A 16326-nucleotide genomic window follows, 5' to 3' on the forward strand; every position below is an offset into this window, starting at 1 on the left:
TATGTGCAGTTGACGGACTTTGAGCGAGGGCGTATAGTGGGCATGCGGGAGGCCGGGTGGACGTACCGCCGAATTGCTCAACACGTGGGGCGTGAGGTCTCCACAGTACATCGATGTTGTCGCCAGTGGTCGGCGGAAGGTGCACGTGCCCGTCGACCTGGAACCGGACCGCAGCGACGCACGGATGCACGCCAAGACCGTAGGATCCTACGCAGTGCCGTAGGGGACCGCACCGCCACTTCCCAGCAAATTAGGGACACAGTTGCTCCTGGGGTATCGGCGAGGACCATTCGCAACCGTCTCCATGAAGCTGGGCTACGGTCCCGCACACCGTTAGGCCGTCTTCCGCTCACGCCCCAACATCGTGCAGCCTGCCTCCAGTGGTGTCGCGACAGGCGTGAATGGAGGGACGAATGGAGACGTGTCGTCTTCAGCGATGAAAGTCGCTTCTGCCCTGGTGCCAATGATGGTCGTATGCGTGTTTGGCGCCGTGCAGGTGAGCGCCACAATCAGGACTGCATACGACCGAGGCACACAGGGCCAACACCCGGCATCATGGTGTGGGGAGCGATCTCCTACACTGGCCGTACACCACTGGTGATCGTCGAGGGGACACTGAATAGTGCACGGTACATCCAAACCGTCATCGAACCCATCGTTCTACCATTCCTAGACCGGCAAGGGAACTTGCTGTTCCAACAGGACAATGCACGTCCGCATGTATCCCGTGCCACCCAACGTGCTCTAGAAGGTGTACGTCAACTACCCTGGCCAGCAAGATCTCCGGATCTGTCCCCCATTGAGCATGTTTGGAACTGGATGAAGCGTCGTCTCACGCGGTCTGCACGTCCAGCACGAACGCTGGTCCAACTGAGGCGCCAGGTGGAAATGGCATGGCAAGCCGTTCCACAGGACTACATCCAGCATCTCTACGATCGCCTCCATGGGAGAATAGCAGCCTGCATTGCTGCGAAAGGTGGATATACACTGTACTAGTGCCGACATTGTGCATGCTCTGTTGCCTGTGTCTATGTGCCTGTGGTTCTGTCAGTGTGATCATGTGATGTATCTGACCCCAGGAATGTGTCAATAAAGTTTCCCCTTCCTGGGACAATGAATTCACGGTGTTCTTATTTCAATTTCCAGGAGTGTAAATAAACGAGTTATACTGTAGGAAAACCCACAGTAATTGTCATTTCACTGGCAATCGAAGATCCTTAAAAATTACATTGTTTCATTGAAAAAAATTGTAATTGCTTGAGTATTGCAGTGGATATCGAAGTTTCATGTATTAATTATGTGGCAAAATACTATCATTTTTGTGTACAGTCATTGGCCAAAATTTTTGTTTCCGTTTCTCATATCATTTATGAGATACAGGGATTTATCAATATTTCAATTTGGCATTTTCGGTGGTGCATGCGTTTGTGGTGGAACTGTTTACGTACATTCCATATTCTCGAGACTGGAGACAACAGCGACATCCTTCCAAGTTTAAAGAATAATTCAGTATACTATCTACATTTTACACACAGTGACGCATGACCTAGCATGCAGCAAACACAAATTCATAGAGAACCCTATTTTTCACAGCAAATTTTAAGAATTTCTTGCAGTAGTTTATCAAATATCGAAATATCACAATAACCATGAACATTAACGAAACGGCAGGAAGTTCATCATGAATCTGAAGAATTAATCTATAAGATGTGCTATAATCACGGTTTATTAGTCCGTAGTATCTTTAAAATCGTTTGAGAAAGATTGCAGATCGGCTGACTTACGTGATTGAATTCCACACAGTCAAGTTAGCCTGCCAGGTAGGCCTGGCACTATCGTAACCTGCGGACATACTCAGCACACGATTCCTTCCTCTCGCATTGTACTGAACTGTCAAAAATCTCTACTAGTATTTGTCGATTTCAGAAAAGCATTTGACTCGCACTGCGCCAATGCTTATTATCAAAAGCACAATCGTATGGGGTATCAGACGAAATTTGTGACTTGATTGAGGAGTTTGTGGTAGGGAGGATGCAGCAAGTTACCTTAGATAGAGACTGATGCATTCATAACTTCAGGAGTACCCCAGGGAAGTATGTTGGGTCCCTTTCTGTTCAAATTTATATTCATGACTTTGACGACAGTATTAATTGTAACCTGAGAAGATTCACAAATGATGAAGTTATCTATGATGAAGTATAGTGTGCAAGAAGTTGTACAAATTTTCAGTCAGATCTTGATAAGATTTCAAAGTGGTGCACAGACTGGCAACTTGCTTTAAATCTTCAGAAATGTAAAACCACAGTCAAACATAACTGTCGCGACACTCACTACTGTAAAAGTTGTTACCGTTGGATAGCTGGAGCGACACTAGCGCCTCAAGCGGCGAGAAAGGAGGACTTGAGATATGTCGTAAGCACAGTGTTTGTTATGCATCTCGTTCCAAGCAATTTACGAAATATTTGAATTATTTTGTGTTTTTGTAAGTTCACAAGACATAGATATTTCTAAAAATGGTTCTCAAATAAGCATAAGTAGGGATAAAACTCATGAGTCCAGTGGCAAGCTACAATACATGACGTTGGACAGAACTGCAGCTTACGACGTTGATATCAACGGAATATGAACACATAGATTCACACATAAGGAGCACAGACATGTTCATCTACATGCAAAAGGGATCGACACCCGATTTGTCGTTCCATAGACCAACTGTGTGTTAATCATTGTTGCTGTTGCTATAAGAACGACCTTCATCTTTACATTATTCTAAGTGCGACAAGAAACTGCCAAATGGTGGGAGAAATGTACTGTGAGTGTAAACACCAAGCCCTCAACGCCAATAACACTGTCAGATGCGCTGTCATATGCTAAATTTGCCATTACAGACATTTCATCCAATAACATATCCACTAGTTTATCAGTATCAGAGAAAAGGTGTACCTTCTGCTTTAAAAGGTGGAACATATTGTCACTTATACCACATTTTATTTGTATGCGCTCCACAAACCTCTGTAATGTGCATGCTGGTGGAAACATAAAACATTCTGAACAAACCTGTATGCCTGAGTGCAGTAATATAATAAATTTAGGGCAGCTTACTTTTGTCCTTCCAATCTTGCAGATGGCGTGCTAATCTGGTTTAACAAGCCAAGGACATTGTTTTTAAAATATTGGGATCCAATTGTTTTCAAAATTTGTTTGTTCTTCTTCACATGATCCTTCTGATACATTTTCTGTCGCTGTCTGTACTTAAAATGATGGGCACTTTTCTTGTCCCATAACGGTTTTGCACGAAGTCTAGTGATCTGCACATTCTGATACTCCACATGCGTTTTCTAAACACGAATAACCGCACTTAATTTTACCACTTCATCGCCAAAGCAGGTCTGTGTTGACGATTCAGATGAATCTGAAACTGATATTTGGAAAGTTGAACTGGCTGCTTCCGTGCTGTAGGAGTGTTTTACAACTTTAGATGGATTGTCGAACCTTTGCGGCAATCTCCACTACATCGCCAGTTGAGTTGGCGTATTCGGAATGTCAAACAATCGGATTTACTGCATTTCACACGAGTTTATTAATGTCTGCATTCATGAACTGATTTTGTTCGACGTGTAGAGGACAAAGGGGATTATTATTATGAAGGTAAAAAGGGTCTTTTTCCATAAGATCTTCTCATCTGCTATTCACGTGCCTTTTTCAACTCCTAAAACGAAACAGTAATCGGCAATATGCACTACTGGACATTAAAATTGCTACACCACGAAGATGACGTGCTACAGACGCGAAATTTAACCAACAGGAAGAAGATGCTGTAATATGCAAATAATTAGCTTTTCAGAGCATTAACACAAGGTTGGCGCCGGTGGCGACACCTACAACGTGCAGACATAAGGAAAGTTTCCAACCGATTTCTCATACACAAACAGCAGTTGACCGGCGTTGCCTGGTGAAACGTTGTTGTGATGCCTCGTGTAAGGAGGAGAAATGGTTCAAATGGCTCTGAGCACTATGGGACTTAACATCTGTGGTCATCAGTCCCCTAGAACTTAGAACTACTTAAACCTAACTAACCTAAGGACATCACACACATCCACGCCCGAGGCAGGATTCGAACCTGCGACCGGAGCAGTCGCGCGGTCCCGGACTGAGCGCCTAGAACCGCGAGACCACCGCGGCCGGCATATAAGGCGGAGAAATGCGTACCATCACGTTTCCGACTTTGATAAAGGTCGGATTGTAGCCTATCGCGATTGCGGTTTATCGTATCGCGACATTGCTGCTCGCGTTGGTCGAAATCCAATGACTGTTAGCAGAATATGGAATCGGTGGGTTCAGGAGGGCAATATGGAACGCCGTGCTGGACCCCAACGGCCTCGTATCACTAGCAGTCAAGATGACGGGCATCTTATCCACATGGCTGTAACGGATCGTGCAGCCACGTCTCGATCCCTGAGTCAACAGATGGGGACGTTTGCAAGAAAACAACCACCTGCATGAACAGTTCGACGACGTTTCCAGCAGCATGGACTATCAGCTTGGAGACCATGGCTGCGGTTACCCTTGACGCTGCATCACAGACAGGAGCGCCTGCGATGGTGTACTCAACGACGAATCTGGGTACACAAATGGCAATACGTCGTTTTTTCGGATGAATCCAGGTTCTGTTTACAGCATCATGATGGTCACATCCGTGTTTTGCGACATCGCGGTGAACGCACATTGGAAGCATGTATTTGTCATCGTCATACTGGCGTATCACTCGGCATGATGGTATGGGGTGCCATTAGTTACACATCTCGGTCACCTCTTGTTCGTATTGACGGCATTTTGAACAGTGGACGTTACATTTCAGATGTGTTACGACCTGTGGCTCTACCCTTCATTCAGTCCCTGCGAAACCCTACATTTCAGCAGGATAATGCGCGACCACATGTTGCAGGTCCTGTATGGGCCTTTCTGGATACAGAAAATGTTCGACTGCTGCCTTGGCCAGCACACTCTCCAGATCTCTCACCAATTGAAAACGTCTGGTCAATGGTGGCCAAGCAACTGGCTCGTCACAATACGCCAGTCACTACTCTTGATGAACTGTGGTATCATGTTGAAGTTGCTTGGGCAGCTGTACCTGTCCACGCCATCCAAGCTCTGTTTGACTCCATGCCCAGGCATATCAAGGCCGTTATTACTCCCTGGGGTGGTTGTTCTGGGTACTGATTTCTCAGGATCTATGCACCCAAATTGCGTGAAAATATAATCACATGTCAGTTGTATTATAATATATTTGTCCAATGAATACCTATTTATCATCTGCATTTCTTCTTGGTGTAGCAATTTTAATGGCCAGTAGTGTACCTTCAATTTGCAAGCGAATCCTGAAGACACAGATACAGATGGTATATACCTCTCAGGGTCCTTAAGAAACCTAAAAAAAGACATGTGGTATCTTGTTGTTGTTGCTGTTGTTGTAGCTGCAATTTATTGCGCTACGCTACGCTCCCATTTGTAAACACCATTGTACAAGCCAAAGTAAACAACTACTATTCGCTTTCGCTTTCACGATAGAGCTGAACTCAATAGTTTAACTTACTGACCGCATGGTGTGCTGCTTGCGGACTAGGCAACAAAATCGAGGCGAAGTATTGCGACGGTTACGTTAGACCCTGGTAAAACTGTGAAATTTACCAATTCAATATCATATGAGTACAGTATCAATGAATCGCAATTGGGATTGATAAACTCATACAAATACCTGGTGCTATGGTGCTAAAGCTTGTAGGGATATGAAGTGGAAAGATAACGTAGGCCCAGTTGTGTGTAAATCAAGTGACAGACTTAGGTTTATCGGTAGAACACAAGGGAAACTCAATCAGTCTACAAAGGAGATTGCTTAAGAATTACGTACTACAACATCCAACATACCGCTGCTATAGGGATCCTGAGAGTAAGATTAAGTTAATTACAGAATGCACAGAAACCTTTAAACAGTCATTCTTCTCGCGCTCCATTTCCTCTACCATACACTTCACAGTGGCTTGCAGAGTATACACGTAAATGTAGACATAGGTACGCCATTTATATCCGAGCTGAACAAAGTTAAAACACTTGATATCAGCGAAAAGTGGGAAATTCGTTTCGCTGAATGACTATTGGTAGTCATGTTTCTTACAACAATATTGTTCATACTTTCAAACAAACGCGATAGACAGTTGTTTGTTGATTGTGACTGGAGGTAGGTATAACGACAATTTTCGTCCAGTGTTGAAAACATTTTTAATTACGAAGAATAAACTATAGCGTGGATATCAAGTGTTACAGAAGCTCTTGGGTAGACTGTACCAGTACTGAAGATTGCTATTAATAGAGAAATGACTTTAAACGTTGTTCCTTGGTGAAATGTCTCTAGCATTTTCCTGCCGCCAGATTAATGATTTTTCCTGAACATGTGATTTTGAAAACCAAAACAATTATCGAGAGAGAAGCTTCAGAGTCGTTTTCTTGGTATTGCTGCAGTAGTAGGAGTCTCATGTGGAAGGATGCATAGTAGGCTATCACGAATTATGTTCTTCGTATGATGATGTGTGTGATGCATTTGCATTAGTTGACTAGCCTAAAACGACGTAGGATGGACATTTGTGTTGATATTGTCTACTATAGGTGAGATATGGATGAACTGTGTCACTCTGGAGACAAAGCAATCAAAACAGGGGTTGCCGAAAGTGGACCAAAAAACACTATGTCGCAGGCAAAAGGTTTGGTAAGGGGTACGTAGCGGACTCCCGTACATTCCTAGTATTTCATATACGATATATGTCTGCAATACGCATTGAAGTACTCGCCTGAGGCTTGTCCGTTGATCTAGGTATTTAGAATGTGTTTTGGAAGTCGTGGGTCTTCAGCAGAGTTGTCTGTAGAAGAAAAGGCGGAACAATGATTGACGCTTACTGCCATATGTTACAGGACTGTTTGCGTGGCAATTTTAAAAAGAAGCGACACAGATCAGTGATAAAATAGTGCCTTTTTAGGCAACGCAAAAGTGCACGAATTAGTATTAGAATAATTTCTGTAGGCCTAGTTGCATTTTCCAGATTAGGGTCGATGTGATTTTGTTTTTTATGCAAAATATGTAGTAAATGTTTTTGTTACCGACTTGGAAATAAATTCGAAGTAATTAACAGTATAAGAATCATGGCAAGCCAAATACGGTACGTAAGCTCAGTGGAAATAATGTCGAAAAAATTACTTTTATTGTTCCGAAACAATTATATAATGTGTTTTTTTCCAAATTTCACTGTCATATATTACTAACATTTCATGGTAACACTAAGGCAACTGTGTAGGAAGACTATATATAGGTGGTTTGGTGATTGTGGAACGCTGATAGGTCTGCTTGTTGCTGAAATTCATCTATAGTTTCATGAGATTTGCTGTATATTGGCCTATTTGACAGTATGGTTGATAATGCCAACAACGTTATTAGAAAGTGTAAGCACGTGTTCACTTATCGTGTCTAGATACGGTAATTATTAATACCGCTGCTTTTTACCATCGCTTGTTATCGACTTGTTTGAGGGAAGACCATATGGGTGTCTTGTTTCACTGTCATGTGTTTCTGTGCTAATTTTTCGATGATAGTTTTGTAGTTCTTGGATACGGACGCCTGGTCGAAAAGGTAATTTGCAGCGAGATCTGGAAATAGTTTTCAAAAGAACACTTGTTCTGTGTGCTTCTGTTTCTAGCTTCGATATGTGTAAAAACATCCATGGTTTGAGATTTTTATTCGCTTTTTGTATTCTACAGTATCAAATTAAATTATGTTTTGTTTGTGGGATGGTTCCCTGTTAAAAATGAAAAGAAAAAAATCCCCTATAATGTTAGCAGTGCAGCAGGACGGTAGCTGTAGAGTACTTCTATTGGCAGCACTGTTTCGGAGCAACATGGTTTAAGGTTATTGACGTTTGTGGGTTGGTGTCATAAATGCGTTCTTAACTCGGTTTGCAACTATTTGGAAGTAGTGATGATAACAAAGCTGTTGAATCTCTCCAAATCAAGAGAGATAATGCCATGGAGTTTCCAGGAATTGCACATTTCGACCCCAACGTAGCATCGGCGTCAGAAGAGATATTATGTGAGTGTAAACATCTTTGTCCTTGAAAGAGGAATACAGATTTGAAGTGTGAATGTGGGGTGGGCACCGGGAAATAATGTGTTTTAGGCAGACAGAGAATTGTTACGGGCAAGTTGTAAGTCCTTTACCGATTAATTGAATAGCAGGATGCCCGGTAGAAATGGAAGAGCTTTGAAACGGATATTAATTTGCATTTGAAGATGATATTTGTGTTCGCATTTGAAGAGTGTAGTAGTTCGTACCTCGGGTGTATAGAACGATGCAGTTCTATTACTAAACGTGTTTCTTGTAAAATGATTTCATATGTAGAAAATCCAAGGAACTGTTTTTAGTTATTGGTTTCTGCTGTCTCGTTTTACAGTGTATTCAGAGGGCAACGTCCAGTACCCAGTAGTCCAAGCAGAGGGCTATGACATTCCTGCGCCACAGTATGTTCCAGCTGACGATCAATATAACGTCTACACAAATGCAGAATTCCATGAAACTCATTCTATCTTGGCCGATGGGGGTGACCGCTTTGGAGTGTCGGCTATTGCCTTTGATCACCAGGAAGAACTACTGTGGATGGGAAATCAGGGAGTAAGTAATTGAAGATAGATAATTCCTGGCCATTCATGACATCCTTTGCATTAGTATGTGTAATGTAAGTTTGTGTAACAATGTTATTATATCTAGGAGTACACACACACACACACACACACACACACACACACACACACACACACACACGCTCGCTCGCTCGCTCGCGCTCTCTCTCTCTCTCTCTCTCTCTCTCTCTCTCTCTCTCTCTCTCTGTAGCCCACAAATTCTGTCAAAAAGAAAGAGGAAGATTTAGGGTTTCGGTATGATCGACAAAATCTGTGCAGAATCTTGACTAATTCCAAAGTTCTGTATTGATTTGTCAGCCCTTCATTCACCCTTTCTGTAATACTTGCATTCAGCTGCTGTTTGGTCAAATTTGATGCGAGTTTGGGGGTCAATTCTAGTGTCCGATACCACTCGTCGACTTTGACCAATGACGTAATGTGTGACGTTATTTTGTTTGTGCCATAGATTGCTGTCGATGAACGTTAAATGATTTCTCTGGATTTGCTCGTTACACTGATGTATTAAAAATTTGATGTAGATTGTTTTGTTTTCATCTCGTAATTTGTTTTTGGCATCTTTTGTTAATGAAAGTAGTCGTAGTTTATAAGGTCTTGATTTCTCACGCTGTTCGTTATGGATGAGTCAGTTGTTTTTACTGCAAAAATTCTGCTTCAGAAAATGAGTGACCGTAAATCAACTATAATTTTTGCAGTCATTGAGTGTCGTTGCAGGGAAAGAGAAAGATTTCAGTGTTGCAAAGCCATTTGGATGAATACTGTTGGAGGAAAAGTATTCCTAAAGGTTATTGTTTATTTGTTGCATTTATGAAAGTAGTCGGCAAAATGTACGGGCCTCGTTTTGTTAGTTAGGTGTTGGTGGGTCTGATACTTTTTTCCTTGTTTTGCGTTGCGTTTTTGTGTGTTACTATTTTGTACTACTTTCTTGGTTTCTCTGGAGGGAGGTTTTTCTGTCGTTTTAATATTTTCTGGTTACAATAGTGGGCCGATGGGTATTGCTGTGTCTTTGCTGGAGGGTTTATGTGATTGACTCTTGGTTTAATTTTTTTTATTATTTTAAAATTTTACATCTGATTGAGGGCAGGAAGAACTGATTTGAGCGGTACCTCATTTGTGCCTGGAGTTTGTGTTTCTTATTATTTCTTCAGAAGGATGTAGTCTGCAGTACTTACTGGGAGATGACGCAGTTTGCACAGGAAGAGTAGCATGGAGAGCTGCACCAAACCAGTTTCAGGACTGAAGACCACAGCAGCACCAACATTATTTTTTCTTTAGTTATTCTGGATTTTGCTTCTTTCGTTACAGTTTTACCTTTTAACATAATTATTTCTTGTTATGTCCTTACTTCGTTCTTGTCTGCCTTGTGTTTGACTCCTTTGGAAGTTCATATGTGGTAAGTTTCTTATAGGTAGCCGCTATTATGTTCCCCTTTTTGATGTTTTTCCTACACTTGTCTTATTTTTATTGTCACTCCTGGCTTATCGATTTTACTGAGTGTTATTTGGAGCTACTGCAGCTGGTGACTTTCGTGTAGTATAGTTATCGGTTACAGGGTTTGGTCTTTTTTTGCATTTTATCTCTTTGCGTGTGCAGTAATGTGTGTAAAGATGATTTTTTTTTTTTTTTTTGTCCGTGTGGAAAATATAATAGAACAGGCTCTGCTAACGGTATACTAGGCCTTCCACATTGCTGGCAACAGGTTCTACATAACACTGTTAAGTTACATAATGTATGCACTCGTAATTGCTCTTGTGTTCTTATTTATTTCAGTCGTCTTCAACTCATTTAAATGAAATTCACATGTAAATAATAGTCTAATTAAATGTATTACTTTACGGCATACTACATTCATTTGTTCACGAGTATATCGGTAATACGTTCCATTCATAGATTGTCCATTGCAGCATCTTTGCCTTACATATGACATCATTGGCCAACGCCGATGTGTGGTATCGGACACTCAAATTTATCCTAAATTTGAATAATGTCCCAGAGGCAGTGTTTTAAATTCTATTGTATGTTTTTGGTGCAACCAGAGATGCAATTTTTTTGAAAACCATTGTCTCAGGTTGTGGAAAACTACAAACATAATAAACTGCTGCATGTAGTAGGGTAGCCTGGTTTAATTTTCGGAGAGAACTTTGGGGTTATTAACAGACACATGTATGGCTAAATGGAGATCTGGATTATTTAGGAGTGAGAGATGCTGTAGAAATGTGTCTGAGCACAACATTCATACAAGTTTTACCAATAACATCAGTTCCAAATTTTTAAGGAACATCATGAATTGACAGTAAAGAAACCAGTCTTGACAGCAAGCTAGAAGATGTGTAACAAATGATCCACTCATAATTTACAGCTTTTATGATTTGATCAATAATGAAATGGAGTTCTTTGGTATGAAATGTGATCCAGAATGTATTTGCAGTCTCTATGAGACCATGTTTTTGCCAAGATCGTCAAAAACAGAAGTAGATCTGATGGAAGTTGAAATGAAATTAGATGTTTTAAGTTGTTAAGAGAAGGTGGATATTGTTGGCTGTTGAATGAACAATTGGAAGTTGTCAGAAAATCCTTCCAGTTTTTTAGCCGAGTAAGACAGTAAATTGATGCTTTACATGTTAAAACCATTGAAAATCTGAAGCATTTCGTAAGTAAAGTCAAAAATTAGTGCAAAGAACTGCTCAAAATTTATGAATATTAAAGTGTGTTTCTGAAATACAATATCTGTTTTAAAGGTTCTCTTACTATTTCATAATTGTCTAATAAATACCACAGTGTTATGAATATAATAGAGGGAAACATTCCACGTGGGAAAAATATATCTAAAAACAAAGATGATGTAACTTGCCAAATGAAAGTGTTGTCATGTTGATATATATATATATATATATATATATATATATATATATATATATATATATATATATATATAGAGAGAGAGAGAGAGAGAGAGAGAGAGAGAGAGAGAGAGAGAGAGAGAGACACACACACACACACAAAATTCAAGCTTTCGCAACCAACGGTTGCTTCGTCAGGAAAGAGCTCCTTCCCTCTTTCCTGACGAAGCAACCGTTGGTTGCGAAAGCTTGAATTTTGTGTGTGTGTTTGTGTTTTGTTTTTGTGTCTATCAACATGCCAACGCTTTCGTTTGGTAAGTTACATCATCTTTGTTTTTAGATAAATACCACAGTGTAGTGTTTTCGCAGTATAAATTTAGTCTTTGCAACCCTAATTGGTACTCACAACAGTCCACTGAGAACAGGAAACAGCTGCCTAAAAATTACAGTACAAACGTCAGATTTACCCAATTCTTGGGATCATTTCTAGATGCTTCTTCATTTTTAATTTGGGATCTCATGTTGGATAATACTGTGACATTTTTTCTTGGATATGCTATGTATTTCGGAAAGTTCCGTTTGCTTATAAGAAAGGTGTGATGAAAACTGAATATGCCATAGATTCTAAGGTTTCAATGTTCTTTTCTGTATTGTCACCAATTTCTTAGAGACTTTAAGCAGTGGAGTAATAGTTACTCAGCTGACCGTAAGAAAATAATACTTCAACAGTTCTCAATTTCATGTTGTGGCTGTTGATGTGATTGTTTATTTGAAAGAGACTAGTGTACACTGTCAGTGAGTGTACATAATTTTCTGCAGGTGTAGAGATGTTTAACATATGGTATACATGTTATTAACTCCATACATAACGTGTGTAGCTTCTGCAGCATCAGAACTGTATGACTTGTGTTGTTATGAAATGTAGCAGACAGGGAACTTCATAGAAATTACAGTACTGTACCAAACAGGATTTGACTTTCGGCATTAGGGAAGCATCGGACTCCACCCGTCTGCTTTGACCCATGGCATCATCAATTCGGTGGCCTACTTTCAGTGTATAGAAAATGGCGTCACTAAGTACTCGTGCCAACAAAGCAAACAAACAAAAATCTGACTCCAAATGAAACTAAGGCAACAACTGTGGGAAATAACCTTATTTACTCGAATCTAAGCCACACCTGAAAAATGAGACTCGAAAGCAAGGGAAAAGAAATTTCCCGAATCTAAGCCGCACCTGAAATTTGAGACTCGAAATTCAAGGGGGGGAGCAAAGTTTTAGACCTCACCTCCAAATTGAAACAAAGTTTGTCCATTGTAACATCAGACACAATTTAAGTCGAATGGATGAAGATACAGCTACAGTAGTTTGGTTCGAGTCGTAAGCTCAACTTTTAACCTTTATCAGGTAGCCATTGGTATGTGTCAGGCGCTCAGTCCGTATTTGTAAGGGTACCCTTCTTTTTCAAATGTTTTGTCTGGTTTGAATCGATCGCTTATTGTGCTTTAATCAGATCAGTGCCGTTCTCTTTGTTATAGGTGTTTATGTCACTCTAAGCTGAAAATGCATTATTGTACTGTGTCATGCATTGTTTGTCGCATTCTGATAATGAGTGATTACGACCTGTCGCCGCTCGAGGCAGGGCTTGCTTTTGTGCGCACTACCGCCACTTACAATAAAAAGGAGAGGAATTGTCACATAAGCGAAAGAATAAGAGACTGTTATTTGTTAATGCTTACACTGATGCTTTCTTTGATAATGATCAACAAGAACCAAATAATAGACTGCATATGATAGATGTTCTGAACGAGAATTTAGAGAAAATTTTTCTCCGTTTGAAAATCCTTGCAGACGCCTGTTTAGTACATAACATTCTGCATAGAAATTAGTCATCTTAGATTTAAAAATCTAGTCAGTTGCCGTGCTTCATTTCTGACTGTATCACTATCCAGCATAAGAATAATACGAATATAATGACATGATACATATATTCTTCCGCGCTTGTTGGTGTCTCACTCTAGTTTCCTAGTTTATTAGGCAGACAGGATTTAAATGAGATAGCAGCAAATACGAAAGAATACATGGCATAATGTTTACATTCTTCCACCTTTTTTTAATTTATTTATTGGCGCAGAGGTTTTGGCGCCAGTATTTATCTTTGAGTCTGCACAAGCATGCCTGTGTAGCACTACATATATTAGACGGCAGAAGGTAGTTGTGGCGCCACCTACCAACATTTTTCAGAACTTCCGCTTACTCTGCACTCGATTCTAAGCCGCAGGCGGTGTTTTGGAGTACAAAAAGCGGGTAAAAATGTGCGGCATAGATTCGAGTAAATACGGTAGATGTTTTAGGCAGGGACAAAGTGAATATATAACAAAACAGAAGGAAACATCCCACCATCCCAAAACAAATATTGAAAATAAAAAATCTCAACTTACTACTTAACACTATGGCCACAAAACCACCGGGAGTACACACTTCACTCGACCTATTAGCTCAAATGAAGCTGTCAAAAAACCCCAACACCTGCAACTCCGAAAAGTGGGGTTGGACATTTGCTGTGCCCTATATAGCTCAAATGCAGCCCTTGATATGTACTGACAAACCACACAAACTTCACACATCTACATAACTCTGAAAACACTACTGAAACCAAAGCCGCCGCGCCCCCCCCCCCCCCCCCCCCCCACTAACACACACACACACACACACACACACACACACACACACACACACACACACACATGAACACAATAGTAATCAGACCTAACAAAAATGTCAAACTCACAATAATAAAAGTAATAACTTACTGAAAACAAACAAATACTTTCAAATCCACGTTACAGCGCAGGCCACACAGATTCGAAGAAACCCACATTACCACATTGATAACAAGGACTCAAACAGCACCACATCTACAAACACGAACCAACTTAAAAACAATGCGTCATAGTGACATCACGTGCCACGGCACCATTAAGTCACATATCAAAGCAGATGGGTGAAACTGGACGCTTAAAGTGGCCCCAGCCATTAGTGCAAAAGTTGTCAAAATGGTTTTGGAGAACCTGTTTTTGTAGAACACTGGATTTAAATTTGAAAAGACAGCAATACAAATATCTCTGTGGTCACCAAAATGCAGATTTTCCATGAGTTCTCCAAATTTGAGCACTTTGAGATTTCTGATAGTTTGATAGGACACATTGCCTATTTTGATGGTTAAATAAATGTTAAGAAAAGAGAAATACTTGTTTTATTTAGTGATTATTTCTATTTTAAATTGTAACTAATAACACAGAAATTGAACAAACATAAAGAATTGTAAAAGTGTTGAAGGGTGGGAAGTGTTGTGTTACCAAGCTTTCTAGGGAGCACTTACTCTCTTCCTGTGGGCCCTAGTGTTCTTTGGAACACAATTGGGGAAACGCAGCTCTAAAGTATATGGATCGATTCCTTTCCCATTCAGAGTCTGCGCATGGACTTGATCTGTTCTTGTTAATAATGAGATGTTAAACCTCTTCCTTCAAACTTCTCTGCAATACATTGTAAATTAAGGGCATTTAGCATTGTTTCTGATGATTGTTTTGTGTGAATGAAGTTACCGTAGATAGTATTTGCATCATTGCCAAAAACTCCCCAAATACAATACGAGAATTTTATACATATTTACACCAAACTACTCAACAGCAGTAGCACACATTATGTATAAAATTAAGTTAATAATCCACCCCCCCCCCCCCCCCCATGAACCATGGACCTTGCCATTGGTGGGGAGGCTTGTGTGCCTCAACGACACAGATAGCCATACCAAAGGTGCAACCACATCGGAGGGATATCTGTTGAGAGGCGAGACAAACATGTGGTTCCTGAAGAGGGGCAGCAGCCTTTTCAGTAGTTGCAGGGGCAACAGTCTGGATGATTGACTGATCCGGCCCTGTAAAACTAACCAAAACAGCCTTGCTGTTGTGGTACTGCGAACAGCTGAAAGCAAGGGGAAACTGCAGCCGTAATTTGTCCCGAGAGCATGCAGCTTTACTGTATGTTTAAATGATGATGGTGTCCTCTTCGGTAAAATATTCCGGAGGTAAAATAGTCCCCCATTCAGATCTCCGGGCGGGGACTACTCAGGAGGACATCGTTATCAGGAGAAAGAAAACTGGCGTTATACAGATCAGAGCGCGGAATGCCCGATCCCTTAATCGGGCAGGTAAGTTAGAAAATGTGAAAAGGGAAATGGATAGGTTAAAGTTAGATATAGTGGGAATTAGTGAAGTTCGGTGGCAGTAGGAACAAGACTTTTGGTCAGGTGAATACAGGGCTATAAATACCAAATCAAATAGGAGTAATGCAGGAGTAGGTTTAATAATGAATAAAAAAAAAATAGGAGTGCGGGTAAGCTACTACCAACAGCATAGTGAACACATTATTGTGGCCAAGATAGACACAAAGCCCATGCCTACTACAGTAGTACAAGTTTATATGCCAACTAGCTCTGCAGATGATGAAGAAATTGATGAAATGTATGATGAGATAAAAGAAATTATTCAGGTAGTGAAGGGGGACAAAAATTTAATAGTCATGGGTGACTGGAATTTGAGAGTAGGAAAAGGGAGAGAAGGAAACATAGTGGGTGAATATGGATTGGGGGAGAGAAATGAAAGAGGAAGCCGTCTGGCAGAATTTCGCTCAGAGCATAACTTAATCATAGCTAACACTTGGTTCAAGAAGAAGGTTGTATACATGGAAGAA

The 16326-nt window shown here is 40.7% G+C and overlaps 1 protein-coding gene across 2 annotated transcripts in view; it reads left to right on the forward strand.

Annotated features, from left to right (window-relative positions):
* Positions 1 to 7560: 7560 nt before the first annotated feature.
* LOC124789967 (PAN2-PAN3 deadenylation complex catalytic subunit PAN2) overlaps positions 7561 to 16326 on the forward strand; it is a 297298-nt gene continuing 288532 nt past the window's right edge. The window contains exons 1-2 of one of the 2 annotated variants that reach the window (XM_047257502.1): positions 7561 to 7675; positions 8493 to 8710. In XM_047257502.1, the coding sequence (XP_047113458.1) occupies positions 8696 to 8710 (15 nt within the window). In that variant the 5' untranslated portion in view covers positions 7561 to 7675; positions 8493 to 8695. Of the gene's footprint in view, positions 7676 to 7910; positions 8132 to 8492; positions 8711 to 16326 lie in introns of those variants that run through there. The other variant, XM_047257501.1, reaches the window with a different exon arrangement.

Source organism: Schistocerca piceifrons, chromosome 3, assembly GCF_021461385.2.
Source record: "Schistocerca piceifrons isolate TAMUIC-IGC-003096 chromosome 3, iqSchPice1.1, whole genome shotgun sequence".
NCBI lineage: Eukaryota > Metazoa > Arthropoda > Insecta > Orthoptera > Acrididae > Schistocerca > Schistocerca piceifrons.